The 16,612-nt window shown below is 41.7% G+C and overlaps 1 protein-coding gene across 7 annotated transcripts in view; it reads left to right on the top strand.

The window, feature by feature from the left end:
* The window catches only part of LOC115185451 (focal adhesion kinase 1), a 136,761-nt gene that overhangs the window by 68,758 nt on the left and 51,391 nt on the right, over positions 1–16,612 (top strand). For all 7 annotated transcript variants that reach the window (XM_029745768.1, XM_029745767.1, XM_029745766.1 and 4 more), the window contains 6 exons: positions 6,369–6,509; positions 6,768–6,845; positions 7,038–7,142; positions 7,562–7,679; positions 9,004–9,046; positions 9,692–9,753. In XM_029745768.1, coding sequence (XP_029601628.1) covers positions 6,369–6,509; positions 6,768–6,845; positions 7,038–7,142; positions 7,562–7,679; positions 9,004–9,046; positions 9,692–9,753 — 547 coding nt within the window. The remainder of the gene's footprint in view (positions 1–6,368; positions 6,510–6,767; positions 6,846–7,037; positions 7,143–7,561; positions 7,680–9,003; positions 9,047–9,691; positions 9,754–16,612) is intronic.

Here is a 16,612-nt window from a genome sequence, read left to right as displayed (position 1 = left end):
CACGTTGATGCTATGGACAGATCATACCCCTTACCCGGTTCACTTCCATGCTCACTGAAGACCGTGATAATACTCCATGCTGCTGGCTGTTTGAGACGCTTTAGAAGCCACGTTGATGCTATGGACAGAATCCACTTTGAGAAGCAACTTCTTGCTTAAGTCCTCCTTCCATTGTTGTTAGCCGTGGAAATTCTCAGGGATGAAATTTGCCCCTCAGATTGCTGATTGACAAGTAGATGCCCAATTCGCCCGCCTCATTCTCACAAACTTATCCAACTTATTAGGATGTTTTTCATTGCGTGCAAAAAAATTCACCAAACTATAAACTTCACTAAACACTAAAAGGTTGATCAAAAAGAAGATGATGAGTAAAAATTAAAAATGCAATTGCTAGCTTGATACTGTTACTGTCTTTACACCTACGAACAAATCCACGAGGACCGACACAAGGCTGAGCTTGGCTTTGTATTTCCCCACCGTGTGACCCAGGAGGACACGAAGGCTGAGCTTGGCTTTGTATTTCCCCACCATGTGACCCAGGAGGACACGAAGGCTGAGCTTGGCTTTGTATTTCCCCACCGTGTGACTCAGGAGGACACGAAGGCTGAGCTTGGCTTTGTATTTCCCCACCGTGTGACACTAACTGTAGGGCGTTATTGGATTGTTTCAGAAGATAGAGCTGATTTGGAGAAAACCTCAAGCCCAACTTTTAGAACAACATTGCAATATTATTCAAATTGATTTAAGAGTTTGTAATTTGGAATGTTTTCTTTTGGTGCTCTAAGTTACTATTAAATGTGTTTCTGGCATTGAGAAATAGGTGCAACACTCATTAATATGAATATGAATCGACATGTTTTCTGTTCTGTGCTGTTAGTTTGTGTGTCTTGCTCTTTGCAAAACGCTGGTCAGTTGGTCTTAGGAAGCTTTTGTAGGCCCGTGGATCAATTTGACAAAACAAAAGAAGAAAATAAATCTGGGTCTTAATTTACTGTTGAGAGTTAGAAATAGCACCTTGTTTTCTCAACTATTCTAAATGTGGTTGTGCATCAGCAGTTATTCTCTTGTTATGTCAGTCACTGACAGTCACTCAATTAGCCCATGTCCCTTAACCTTTTTAGATTGGTAAGTTAGTCTAGCCAGCTATCTAAACTTATAGTAATCATGGTCGAATTACCGACCACTCTAAAGGTTAGAAATGTCACTTAGGGCCCCCAAAAGTCTAGGGCCGGCTCTGACTGCATGTGTTTGTATGGAGGAGGGTACGCAGACCCGTGAGCCACTGCGGCCCTTCATGATGAGTTCTGATTTTTTGTGTCCCCCACCCCAATCAAAGTTGCCTGTCCCTGTAATAGAGCATTGTGACTTTAAATCAAATCACATCAAATAGTATTTGTCACATGCGCTGAATACAACAGGTACCTTACAGTAAAATGCTTACTAACAAGCTCTTTCCCAACGATGCACTTTAAATTCGAAAATAAAAACACAAGAGAAACTAGATGGTAATTTTCCGTGAAGAAACATTTGTTGTAGTCAAAGAAGTTTAAAATGTTGTTCTTAAGAGAAGCAGTGACATATAGTCAAAGTTAATTCTAATAAAATATCAGGCCTGACTACTATATCAACCTTATTCCTTTGGAGTGTGGGGCAGTTAGATCACGTTTCATCACAAATAACTACACTCTGACTAGTACTTCTACTCAATAGGACTTTTAGGTTATTATTTGGGGAAAGAAATATGATGGTGCATCTAGTGGAAGAAGTTTAAAAGTGTGTTGCTGTTGAAGAATGTAGGCTGGTGTAGTAGAGGGAGGGACTGTTTTATACATGGTAGATAGTAGCCTTCAGTGGGAGACTAGGTGGTAGTAGTGGTAAGTAGCCCAGAAGTACTAGTAGCAGCACATTGCAGTAGTAAAAGTGGATGTTTTAGATAGGTAGGCCATGGGTTAGCTATAGTAAATGAGGTCGCTAATTTGGTTAGTTAGTTGTTATAGTGGGTTAGTTTAATGAGTTGGGGTGAGCTGTATGCCTCCCCCAGTGCTATAATTTGGTTAGTTAGTTGTTATAGTGGGTTAGGGTTAATGAGTTGGGGTGAGCTGTATGCCTCCCTCAGTGCTATAATTTGGTTAGTTAGTTGTTATAGCGGGTTAGTTTAATGAGTCGGGGTGAGCTGTATGCCTCCCCCAGTGCTATAATTTGGTTAGTTAGTTGTTATAGCGGGTTAGTTTAATGAGTTGGGGTGAGCTGTATGCCTCCCCCAGTGCTATAATTTGGTTAGTTAGTTGTTATAGCGGGATAGTTTAATGAGTTGGGGTGAGCTGTATGCCTCCCCCAGTGCTATAATTTGGTTAGTTAGTTGTTATAGCGGGTTAGTTTAATGAGTCGGGGTGAGCTGTATGCCTCCCCCAGTGCTATAATTTGGTTAGTTAGTTGTTATAGCGGGTTAGTTTAATGAGTCGGGGTGAGCTGTATGCCTCCCCCAGTGCTATAATTTGGTTAGTTAGTTGTTATAGTGGGTTAGTTTAATGAGTTGGGGTGAGCTGTATGCCTCCCCCAGTGCTATAATTTGGTTAGTTAGTTATTTTAGTGGGTTAGTTTAATGAGTTGGGGTGAGCTGTAGGCCTCCCCCAGTGCTATAATTTGGTTAGTTAGTTGTTATAGTGGGTTAGGGTTAATGAGTCGGGGTGAGCTGTATGCCTCCCCCAGTGCTATAATTTGGTTAGTTAGTTGTTATAGTGGGTTAGTTTAATGAGTCGGGGTGAGCTGTATGCCTCCCCCAGTGCTATAATTTGGTTAGTTAGTTGTTATAGCGGGTTAGTTTAATGAGTCGGGGTGAGCTGTATGCCTCCCCCAGTGCTATAATTTGGTTAGTTAGTTGTTATAGCGGGTTAGTTTAATGAGTTGGGGTGAGCTGTATGCCTCCCCCAGTGCTATAATTTGGTTAGTTAGTTGTTATAGTGGGTTAGTTTAATGAGTTGGGGTGAGCTGTATGCCTCCCCCAGTGCTATAATTTGGTTAGTTAGTTGTTATAGCGGGTTAGTTTAATGATTTGGGGTGAGCTGTATGCCTCCCCCAGTGCTATAATTTGGTTAGTTAGTTGTTATAGTGGGTTAGTTTAATGTTTTGGGGTGAGCTGTATGCCTCCCTCAGTGCTATAATTTGGTTAGTTAGTTGCTATAGTGGGTTAGTTTAATGAGTTGGGGTGAGCTGTATGCCTCCCCCAGTGCTATAATTTGGTTAGTTAGTTGTTATAGCGGGTTAGTTTAATGAGTCGGGGTGAGCTGTATGCCTCCCCCAGTGCTATAATTTGGTTAGTTAGTTGTTATAGTGGGTTAGTTTAATGAGTTGGGGTGAGCTGTATGCCTCCCCCAGTGCTATAATTTGGTTAGTTAGTTGTTATAGCGGGTTAGGGTTAATGAGTCGGGGTGAGCTGTATGCCTCCCCCAGTGCTATAATTTGGTTAGTTAGTTGTTATAGCGGGTTAGGGTTAATGAGTCGGGGTGAGCTGTATGCCTCCCCCAGTGCTATAATTTGGTTAGTTAGTTGTTATAGCGGGTTAGTTTAATGAGTTGGGGTGAGCTGTATGCCTCCCCCAGTGCTATAATTTGGTTAGTTAGTTGTTATAGCGGGTTAGTTTAATGAGTCGGGGTGAGCTGTATGCCTCCCCCAGTGCTATAATTTGGTTAGTTAGTTGTTATAGTGGGTTAGTTTAATGAGTTGGGGTGAGCTGTATGCCTCCCCCAGTGCTATAATTTGGTTAGTTAGTTGTTATAGCGGGTTAGTTTAATGAGTCGGGGTGAGCTGTATGCCTCCCCCAGTGCTATAATTTGGTTAGTTAGTTGTTATAGCGGGTTAGTTTAATGAGTCGGGGTGCGCTGTATGCCTCCCCCAGTGCTATAATTTGGTTAGTTAGTTGTTATAGCGGGTTAGTTTAATGAGTTGGGGTGAGCTGTATGCCTCCCCCAGTGCTATAATTTGGTTAGTTAGTTGTTATAGCGGGTTAGTTTAATGAGTCGGGGTGAGCTGTATGCCTCCCCAGTGCTATAATTTGGTTAGTTAGTTGTTATAGCGGGTTAGTTTAATGAGTCGGGGTGAGCTGTATGCCTCCCCCAGTGCTATAATTTGGTTAGTTAGTTGTTATAGTGGGTTAGTTTAATGAGTTGGGGTGAGCTGTATGCCTCCCCCAGTGCTATAATTTGGTTAGTTAGTTGTTATAGCGGGTTAGTTTAATGAGTCGGGGTGAGCTGTATGCCTCCCCCAGTGCTATAATTTGGTTAGTTAGTTGTTATAGCGGGTTAGTTTAATGAGTCGGGGTGCGCTGTATGCCTCCCCCAGTGCTATAATTTGGTTAGTTAGTTGTTATAGCGGGTTAGTTTAATGAGTTGGGGTGAGCTGTATGCCTCCCCCAGTGCTATAATTTGGTTAGTTAGTTGTTATAGCGGGTTAGTTTAATGAGTCGGGGTGAGCTGTATGCCTCCCCCAGTGCTATAATTTGGTTAGTTAGTTGTTATAGTGGGTTAGTTTAATGAGTCGGGGTGAGCTGTATGCCTCCCCCAGTGCTATAATTTGGTTAGTTAGTTGTTATAGCGGGTTAGTTTAATGAGTTGGGGTGAGCTGTATGCCTCCCCCAGTGCTATAATTTGGTTAGTTAGTTGTTATAGCGGGATAGTTTAATGAGTTGGGGTGAGCTGTATGCCTCCCCCAGTGCTATAATTTGGTTAGTTAGTTGTTATAGCGGGATAGTTTAATGAGTTGGGGTGAGCTGTATGCCTCCCCCAGTGCTATAATTTGGTTAGTTAGTTGTTATAGTGGGTTAGTTTAATGAGTTGGGGTGAGCTGTATGCCTCCCCCAGTGCTATAATTTGGTTAGTTAGTTGTTATAGCGGGATAGTTTAATGAGTTGGGGTGAGCTGTATGCCTCCCCCCAGTGCTATAATTTGGTTAGTTAGTTGTTATAGTGGGTTAGTTTAATGAGTTGGGGTGAGCTGTCTGCCTCCCCCAGTGCTATAATTTGGTTAGTTAGTTGTTATAGGGGGTTAGTTTAATGAGTTGGGGTGAGCTGTATGCCTCCCCCAGTGCTATAATTTGGTTAGTTAGTTGTTATAGCGGGTTAGTTTAATGAGTCGGGGTGAGCTGTATGCCTCCCCCAGTGCTATAATTTGGTTAGTTAGTTGTTATAGTGGGTTAGTTTAATGAGTCGGGGTGATCTGTATGCCTCCCCCAGTGCTATAATTTGGTTGGTAGAATATATTTCGATTCTGATTTCAGATTTAAATAGCAGAGAAGTAGATTAAGTTTTTATGTACGTTTTTGGGAAATCGGTCAATTCTGAAACCACACGTTTATATTAACAGTGTTGCACATTTCATGTTGCCTAATTTGGGCCAGCTAAAAGCCTTACCACCGATCATGCAACATTGTGGACTAAACGTTCAAATCCTGTTGCTGCAGGATTATTTTGCTTCGGCAATACTGGTCAAATGTAGATCCTACATCTGTATGTGTAAGACACTGCAACTGAGACTCACTGGTATCAGGCTTTGAATTATGAAACACCATGAACGATACTGAGACGCAACTGAAAATGGATGGTTCACTCAGTAGGCTTTGTACACTAATTGAGCAGACTGACAGAGATTAATTTGTTGTGTAGAGATGTGCACAGGAGAGCACTCGTATAGGATCCCAGAGCCCATCATGTGACTAATTACCTTGATTGTTGTTATCCAATTAGGCGGTTCATAATCGATGCTCCGCCAAGTTAATATTTGCATAATTAGAACATCTTGTTTTTTTTTACCCATTTCAGATTCATGTAAATGCTTTCAAGGATCAAATGAGGTGTCATCATCCTAGAAAATCAGATTAGATTCAGCAATTTGTCTTTTCCACTTTTTGAATTTCAAAGCATAGATTTGTGATTTGTTTGGCATTTTTCTTTGAAATGCTTGTAATTAGTGGGAGTGATGGGAGGAGAGGTTGGCAGAGACAGATAGAGTTTTTACTTTCACAGGATGCAGCTGATCTTATTGTCATGACTCATTATTGGGCTGTGGTGTCAGAGGCTCCTGGTGTGGATGTGTCTATGAGTCATCTGATAGGATGCTGATGAATGACTCTTCTAAGGAATAATAATGTTTACAGTTGACTTTATGTTGAGAGTCAATCCAAACACATACTGTATGATCATTTAGTTCTGTTGATGATTTTTTGGTAATCACTATTTGTAGATGTAGCCTTATAATTGATTAGGATGTTCACTTTTTCCTACCCTCAGTCTTTATTTGTTGTTAGTAACTTTCTTCTGCCAAGACATGTAGGAGTCCTTACCCTTTGTGTGTCTCTCTCTCTCTCTACTCTCTAAGGCTAAACCACTAAGGAAACTGATTCAGCAGACCTTCAAACAATTTGCCAACCTAAACGATGAACAGAGCATTCACAAGTTCTTTGAGATCTTGTCTCCCATTTACAGATTCGACAAGGAATGTTTTAAATGTGCCCTTGGGGTAAGTAGGCTAGTGATAGACATTTCACTATCCCACTGTGATAACGGTTGGCTGTCCTCAGGGAAACCCTGGCTGGCAGGGTTCCAGACAGGAAGAGCTCAGCTCAGTAGCCTTCATGATGTGTTTCACAGTGACACCTGCTGGGCATGACAAACACTGTTGCTTCTTTCATCTGTCTGTCTGTCCATCGCTCTCTCTCTCTCTGTCTGTCTGTCTGTCCTGCCTGTCTCTATGTCCATCTCTCTGTCTGTCTTCTAGTCTAGTTGGATTATCTCTGTGGAGCTTGCCATTGGACCTGAGGAGGGCATCAGCTACCTGACAGACAAAGGATCGACTGTGAGTACTGCTGAGTTATCAAGGCTTTCTTTATTCACCTTTTATTCACATTCTTCTGTACATTTTGTAGAATTGCATTTCCTACCCAGTTCAGGTCTTATTCAGTCGTTCAGTGACGTTCAGGCTAGCCAGGAAGATGACTACCACCATGGATGTTTCATTCTGTGCTTTCTGTTCTGTCCGTGTGTTCAGCCGACACATCTGGCCAACTTCACCCAGATACAGACCATCCAGTACTCCAGCACAGAGAAGGTGCGCCAGGGGATGCTGCTGCTCAATGTGGCTGGAGCCCCTGAGGTACAGTGTGTGTCTGTGTGTGTGTGTGTGTGAGCGTGTGTGTATGAATTCAGTAACATGCCCTGCAGTGGCCCCAGTGAAGTTATTTCCAGCACCCCTGATACTAGCAAAACATACTCCTCCCTGCATGGGTTCTTTGATGGTGTGTGTGTGTGTGTGTGTGTGTGTGTGTGTGTGTGTGTGTGTGTGTGTGTGTGTGTGTGTGTGTGTGTGTGTGTTCGTCCTCTCACTTCTCTCCTTTGATGTGCTGTGCTTTGTCCTAACTGGAGGTCTTAGCTGGAGGAGGTAGCCCTGCTGATGAAGCCTCTTTGTTGCCTGTCTGACTGACTGTCTGACTGTGTCTGTTTGACTGTGTCTGTCTGACTGTCTGTCTGTCTGTCTGACTGTCTGTCTGTCTGACTGTCTGTGTGTGTCTGCAGCCTCTGACGGTGACCACAGCGTCTCTGAACACGGCAGAGAACATGGCTGACCTGATAGACGGATACTGTCGCCTGGTCAACGGAGTCTCCCAGTCCTTCATCGTCCGTGTTCAAAAGGGTACGCTAACACTGCTCCTGACACCTTTACACTGAGTGGAGGGGTTTTACACACACCCACAATAACAACAGGATCTGGATAAAAACAAGGCCGAAACAGAGAAAGAGGGACTGTCTGAAACACAGTGAGCAGACATTCCCCTTTTCCTCTATGTAGTGGAAGTTCAGACTGACAGCCATGCTGCTGTGTTGTGTACTGTGGACAATGGACTTGACTGTGTTAGAGCAGTGGTGGAAAGAGCTCCAGACTCCACTGCACTGAGGCTGGATTGTAGTGTCACAGATTGATAGATGTAATAGGATTTATTTGACCTTTATTTATACAGGTATGTCCATGAAGAACACATTCTTATTTACAATAACGACCTGTCAAACACATCATTAAATAACAATTACACCATGCACGTCTATAAACACATCAATTACACAATACACGTCTATACACACATCAATTACACAATACACGTCTATACACACATCAATTACACAATACACGTCTATACACACATCAATTACACAATACACGTCTATACACACATCAATTACACAATACACGTCTATACACACATCAACTACACAATACACGTCTATACACACACATCAATTTACACAATACACATTTATATACACATAAATTACACAATACACATCTATATACACATCAATTACACAATACTCATCTATATACACATCAATTACAAAATACACATTTATATACACATCAATTACACAATACATGTCTATATTCACATCAATTACACAATACACAAAAAGCAAACACAAAAAGTAAACATAATCATATGAAACAAACACATTCTTCAGTAAATGAGCCCACATTCATCCACGACTTCATATGTTTTGTAATCGATTTTCATTTGAAATTATAGATGTGGTATTAATGTTGTAATAGCATCATGTTTTTCCAGGAAGTCAGCCCAGTAATAAACACATGGCTTTATGAGAGGCTGTTGAGGGACTGCCATTTCATTTCTCCACTCCATTTCTCCAGTCATTTGGAAAGCTGAACGCAACAAATCAAATTGCCTGGAAACAGCTTTCACTACTATTCATTTCACTCAAGGAATTCCGTCTTTTTAAAACATGAATGAATTCACAAGGGAGAAAGAAGTATCCATTCAAGGCATAGGCTTTTGGGGGCTCTTCTCTGCTTTAGGCTCATATATGAAAGAATGTTACATATTTGATGTCTAATATTATTAAATGATATTAATAATGATGAATGTGGGCATTAGGATGGATGCTGTTTATGGACTGTAACTGTACTGCTAACCCTACATCTAACTGCCTCTGACTATCACCAACAGAGGGAGAGAGAGCTCTACCTTCCATCCCAAAGTCCACCCCAAAGTAAGTTCATGTCTCTCTCTCTCTCTCATCTCTTTCCTTTCTCTACTCTATATCTCTCCTCTCTCTCTCCATCTCTCGTTTCTCTCTCTCTATCTCTCCATCTCTCTACTCTATATCTCTCCTCTCTCTCTCCTCTCTCTCTCCATCTCTCTTTTCTCTCTCTCCTCTCTCTCCTCTCTCTCCTCTATATCTCGCTCCTCTCTATCGCTCTCCTCTCTATCTCTCCTCTCATCTGGAATGTTTCTTCCAGGCAGCATATCAGGTTTCAGTCAGGTGCTCCGAAAACGAACACAAGCCTTGCTCCCCACCTACCGCTTCTTTTTGGCAGAATCATGAGGAATCTATCTGACCCTGTTTAGAGTTCCTGTCTCCGACCCGCCCATCTGACCCCCTAGCCCCCTTTAACCATATCCTCTTGGAAGTGCTGAAGGGCCTACTTATCGGGATCCCCCCTGCAGCATCCCTGTCAAACATGCCCTGCCAGTGAATGGAATGGTCTTGGGACTGTCTATAACAGAGCCCAGTCATAGTGCCACAGTGTGGACAGGCCAGTCTGTCTTTCTGTTCTGTTGTCTGGTGACTGGAGAAACAATCCTTTCACAGGGAAATGTACAGCATTCATCTGTTCAAACCTTTATTCCACAGAGTCTCCAACCATGAGAAACGTCTGGATGGGGGTGTCCGGACACGGGTCGCATGTGTCTCAGGTAGGACCTTCTCACTCTCTTTTTCTCTTTTCACGTCTCCTGGGTTTAGTGTCAGATGAGGTTCAGTATCAGATGAGGTTTGGGGTCAGATGAGGTTTGGTGTCAGATGAGGTTTGGGGTCAGATGAAGTTTGGTGTCAGATGAGGTTTGGTGTCAGATGAGGTTTGGGGTCAGATGAGGTTTGGGGTCAGATGAGGTTTGGTGTCAGATGAGGTTTGGTGTCAGATGAGGTTTGGTGTCAGATGAGGTTTGGGGTCAGATGAGGTTTGGGGTCAGATGAGGTTCGGGGTCAGATGAGGTTTGGGGTCAGATGAGGTTGGGGTCAGATGAGGTTTGGGGTCAGATGAGGTTTGGGGTCAGATGAGGTTTGGGGTCAGATGAGGTTTGGTATTGTACTGGGACTGTGAAGCTGTTGATACATTGTCTTGTTGGGCTTTGCCATGATAACAAAACAGCTTTCCACACAGAAGCCTTTACTGAAATCAGTATCTGCCATGTTAACTATCCCATAATTCACTGGTTTATTAGTGCATGCAGTGGTGACAGACAGGATGCAGAGATGTCAGTAGAATACTTGTGATGATTGACAGCCCATCAGTCAGCTAGATGTCTGACATGTACTTTGATATGAGCACTCTGATGCACCGGTGGAGTTGAACACATAGTATGAGTAGAATAGTGAAAGTAGATATTGCTCCCTCTTCCTACACAATGTTCACCACATCCTAGTGGGCTGTTGAAGCACCATATGGCACCACAAGCTAGTTACATGACATGTTATAGTCTTCTGGTCCTATCTGGCGATGCCTAGTTAGAGTCCCAAATGGGATCCTATCCCCTTTATAGGGCACTATTTTTAACCCGGGCCCATAGGGATCCAGTCAAACGTAGTGCACTATATATAGTAGGGGATAGTGTGTCATTTAGACACATCCCTAATCATTGTCCCGTTAGAGTGCCCTGCTGGGGACACAGCTCTATGACTGCTGCACCACGACATAACTACCGGAGGAGCTTTTTCTATCCTTGTTGATGGTTTACTGTCACACGTGTGAAGGAAAGCACATAAACTGCAGACAACGTGGTGTGTCCCAAACATGGCACAACAGCAGAGCTTGTACATTGGTTAAGAAACAAGACGTTTTTTTAGACATGACCCCATCCACCAAACACGGTTGAGGCAGACCAGAGAACATTCCTGAATTGTCTTTTTGTGGTTGTGTAAGGGCATAACATAGAAGAGTGATGTGGTTTGTTGGTTATCTAGCTGATATGCTGGTGCATTCTGGCCTAGATTTAGGTTCACATTTTTTGAGGGGTTTTAATTAATTGGCACCTGTAAAACATCACAATGAATCAACCATCAGTCTGTTATCAGACGGCTCTGTAAAACATCACTATGAATAAACCGTCAGTCTGTTATCAGACGGCTCTGTAAAACATCACAATGAATCAACCATCAGACTGTTATCAGACGGCTCTGTAAAACATCACAATGAATCAACCATCAGTCTGTTATCAGACGGCTCTGTAAAACATCACAATGAATCAACCATCAGTCTGTTATCAGACGGCTCTGTAAAACATCACAATGAATCAACCATCAGTCTGTTATCAGACGGCTCTGTAAAACATCACAATGAATCAACCATCAGTCTGTTATCAGACGGCTCTGTAAAACATCACAATGAATCAACCATCAGTCTGTTATCAGACGGCTCTGTAAAACATCACTATGAATCAACCATCAGTCTGTTATCAGACGGCTCTGTAAAACATCACAATGAATCAACCATCAGTCTGTTATCAGACGGCTCTGTAAAACATCACAATGAATCAACCATCAGTCTGTTATCAGACGGCTCTGTAAAACATCACAATGAATCAACCATCAGTCTGTTATCAGACGGCTCTGTAAAACATCACTATGAATCAACCATGTCTGTTATCAGACGGCTCTGTAAAACATCACTATGAATCAACCATCAGTCTGTTATCAGACGGCTCTGTAAAACATCACAATGAATCAACCATTAGTCTGTTATCAGACGGGTCTGTAAAACATCACAATGAATCAACCATCAGTCTGTTATCAGACGGCTCTGTAAAACATCGCTATGAATCAACAATCAGTCTGTTATCAGACGGCTCTGTAAAACATCACAATGAATCAACCATCAGTCTGTTATCAGACGGCTCTGTAAAACATCACTATGAATCAACCATCAGTCTGTTATCAGACGGCTCTGTAAAACATCACAATGAATCAACCATCAGTCTGTTATCAGACGGCTCTGTAAAACATCACAATGAATCAACCATCAGTCTGTTATCAGACGGCTCTGTAAAACATCACAATGAATCAACCATCAGTCTGTTATCAGACGGCTCTGTAAAACATCACAATGAATCAACCATCAGTCTGTTATCAGACGGCTCTGTAAAACATCACTATGAATCAACCATCAGTCTGTTATCAGACGGCTCTGTAAAACATCACTTTGAATCAACCATCTGTCTGTTATCAGACGGCTCTGGAAAACATCACTATGAATCAACCATCAGTCTGTTATCAGACGGCTCTGTAAAACATCACAATGAATCAACCATCAGTCTGTTATCAGACGGCTCTGTAAAACATCACAATGAATCAACCATCAGTCTGTTATCAGACGGCTCTGTAAAACATCACAATGAATCAACCAACAGTCAGTTATCAGACGGCTCTGTAAAACATCACAATGAATCAACCATCAGTCTGTTATCAGACGGCTCTGTAAAACATCACAATGAATCAACCATCAGTCAGTTATCAGACGGCTCTGTAAAACATCACAATGAATCAACCATCAGTCTGTTATCAGACGGCTCTGTAAAACATCACAATGAATCAACCATCAGTCTGTTATCAGACGGCTCTGTAAAACATCACAATGAATCAACCATCAGTCTGTTATCAGACGGCTCTGTAAAACATCACTATGAATCAACCATGTCTGTTATCAGACGGCTCTGTAAAACATCACTATGAATCAACCATCAGTCTGTTATCAGACGGCTCTGTAAAACATCACTATGAATCAACCATTAGTCTGTTATCAGACGGCTCTGTAAAACATCACAATGAATCAACCATCAGTCTGTTATCAGACGGCTCTGTAAAACATCGCTATGAATCAACAATCAGTCTGTTATCAGACGGCTCTGTAAAACATCGCTATGAATCAACAATCAGTCTGTTATCAGACGGCTCTGTAAAACATCACTATGAATCAACCATCAGTCTGTTATCAGACGGCTCTGTAAAACATCACAATGAATCAACCATCAGTCTGTTATCAGACGGCTCTGTAAAACATCACAATGAATCAACCATCAGTCTGTTATCAGACGGCTCTGTAAAACATCACAATGAATCAACCATCAGTCTGTTATCAGACGGCTCTGTAAAACATCACAATGAATCAACCATCAGTCTGTTATCAGACGGCTCTGTAAAACATCACTTTGAATCAACCATCTGTCTGTTATCAGACGGCTCTGGAAAACATCACAATGAATCAACCATCAGTCTGTTATCAGACGGCTCTGTAAAACATCACAATGAATCAACCATCAGTCTGTTATCAGACGGCTCTGTAAAACATCACAATGAATCAACATCAGTCTGTTATCAGACGGCTCTGTAAAACATCACAATGAATCAACCATCAGTCAGTTATCAGACGGCTCTGTAAAACATCACAATGAATCAACCATCAGTCTGTTATCAGACGGCTCTGTAAAACATCACAATGAATCAACCATCAGTCAGTTATCAGACGGCTCTGTAAAACATCACAATGAATCAACCATCAGTCTCTTATCAGACGGCTCTGTAAAACATCACAATGAATCAACCATCAGTCTGTTATCAGACGGCTCTGTAAAACATCACAATGAATCAACCATCAGTCAGTTATCAGACGGCTCTGTAAAACATCACAATGAATCAACCATCAGTCTGTTATCAGACGGCTCTGTAAAACATCACAATGAATCAACCATCAGTCTGTTATCAGACGGCTCTGTAAAACATCACAATGAATCAACCATCAGTCTGTTATCAGACGGCTCTGTAAAACATCACAATGAATCAACCATCAGTCTGTTATCAGACGGCTCTGTAAAACATCACTATGAATCAACCATGTCTGTTATCAGACGGCTCTGTAAAACATCACTATGAATCAACCATCAGTCTGTTATCAGACGGCTCTGTAAAACATCACTATGAATCAACCATTAGTCTGTTATCAGACGGCTCTGTAAAACATCACAATGAATCAACCATCAGTCTGTTATCAGACGGCTCTGTAAAACATCGCTATGAATCAACAATCAGTCTGTTATCAGACGGCTCTGTAAAACATCGCTATGAATCAACAATCAGTCTGTTATCAGACGGCTCTGTAAAACATCACTATGAATCAACCATCAGTCTGTTATCAGACGGCTCTGTAAAACATCACAATGAATCAACCATCAGTCTGTTATCAGACGGCTCTGTAAAACATCACAATGAATCAACCATCAGTCTGTTATCAGACGGCTCTGTAAAACATCACAATGAATCAACCATCAGTCTGTTATCAGACGGCTCTGTAAAACATCACAATGAATCAACCATCAGTCTGTTATCAGACGGCTCTGTAAAACATCACTATGAATCAACCATCAGTCTGTTATCAGACGGCTCTGTAAAACATCACTTTGAATCAACCATCTGTCTGTTATCAGACGGCTCTGGAAAACATCACTATGAATCAACCATCAGTCTGTTATCAGACGGCTCTGTAAAACATCACAATGAATCAACCATCAGTCTGTTATCAGACGGCTCTGTAAAACATCACAATGAATCAACATCAGTCTGTTATCAGACGGCTCTGTAAAACATCACAATGAATCAACCATCAGTCAGTTATCAGACGGCTCTGTAAAACATCACAATGAATCAACCATCAGTCTGTTATCAGACGGCTCTGTAAAACATCACAATGAATCAACCATCAGTCAGTTATCAGACGGCTCTGTAAAACATCACAATGAATCAACCATCAGTCTCTTATCAGACGGCTCTGTAAAACATCACAATGAATCAACCATCAGTCTGTTATCAGACGGCTCTGTAAAACATCACAATGAATCAACCATCAGTCAGTTATCAGACGGCTCTGTAAAACATCACAATGAATCAACCATCAGTCTGTTATCAGACGGCTCTGTAAAACATCACAATGAATCAACCATCAGTCTGTTATCAGACGGCTCTGTAAAACATCACTATGAATCAACCATCAGTCTGTTATCAGACGGCTCTGTAAAACATCACTATGAATCAACCATCAGTCTGTTATCAGACGGCTCTGTAAAACATAATGAATCAACCATCAGTCTGTTATCAGACGGCTCTGTAAAACATCACTATGAATCAACAATCAGTCTGTTATCAGACGGCTCTGTAAAACATCACTATGAATCAACCATCAGTCTGTTATCAGACGGCTCTGTAAAACATCACAATGAATCAACCATCAGTCTGTTATCAGACGGCTCTGTAAAACATCACAATGAATCAACCATCAGTCTGTTATCAGACGGCTCTGTAAAACATCACAATGAATCAACCATCAGTCTGTTATCAGACGGCTCTGTAAAACATCACAATGAATCAACCATCAGTCTGTTTTCAGACGGCTCTGTAAAACATCACAATGAATCAACCATCAGTCAGTTATCAGACGGCTCTGTAAAACATCACAATGAATCAACCATCAGTCTGTTATCAGACGGCTCTGTAAAACATCACAATGAATCAACCATCAGTCAGTTATCAGACGGCTCTGTAAAACATCACAATGAATCAACCATCAGTCTGTTATCAGACGGCTCTGTAAAACATCACAATGACTCAACCATCAGTCTGTTATCAGACGGCTCTGTAAAACATCACAATGAATCAACCATCAGTCTGTTATCAGACGGCTCTGTAAAACATCACAATGACTCAACCATCAGTCTGTTATCAGACGGCTCTGTAAAACATCACAATGAATCAACCATCAGTCTCTTATCAGACGGCTCTGTAAAACATCACAATGAATCAACCATCAGTCTGTTATCAGACGGCTCTGTAAAACATCACAATGAATCAACCATCAGTCAGTTATCAGACGGCTCTGTAAAACATCACAATGAATCAACCATCAGTCTGTTATCAGACGGCTCTGTAAAACATCACAATGAATCAACCATCAGTCTGTTATCAGACGGCTCTGTAAAACATCACAATGAATCAACCATCAGTCTGTTATCAGACGGCTCTGTAAAACATCACTATGAATCAACCATCAGTCTGTTATCAGACGGCTCTGTAAAACATCACTATGAATCAACCATCAGTCTGTTATCAGACGGCTCTGTAAAACATAATGAATCAACCATCAGTCTGTTATCAGACGGCTCTGTAAAACATCACTATGAATCAACCATCAGTCTGTTATCAGACGGCTCTGTAAAACATCACTATGAATCAACCATCAGTCTGTTATCAGACGGCTCTGTAAAACATCACAATGAATCAACCATCAGTCTGTTATCAGACGGCTCTGGAAAACATCACTATGAATCAACCATCAGTCTGTTATCAGACGGCTCTGTAAAACATCACAATGAATCAACCATCAGTCTGTTATCAGACGGCTCTGTAAAACATCACAATGAATCAACCATCAGTCTGTTATCAGACGGCTCTGTAAAACATCACAATGAATCAACCATCAGTCTGTTATCAGACGGCCCTGTAAAACATCACAAT

Source organism: Salmo trutta, chromosome 3 (assembly GCF_901001165.1).
Source record: "Salmo trutta chromosome 3, fSalTru1.1, whole genome shotgun sequence".
Classification (NCBI taxonomy): Eukaryota; Metazoa; Chordata; class Actinopteri; order Salmoniformes; family Salmonidae; genus Salmo; species Salmo trutta.
The sequence above is the reverse complement of the archived record's forward strand: the minus strand, read 5'-3'. Positions and strand labels throughout refer to the sequence as shown.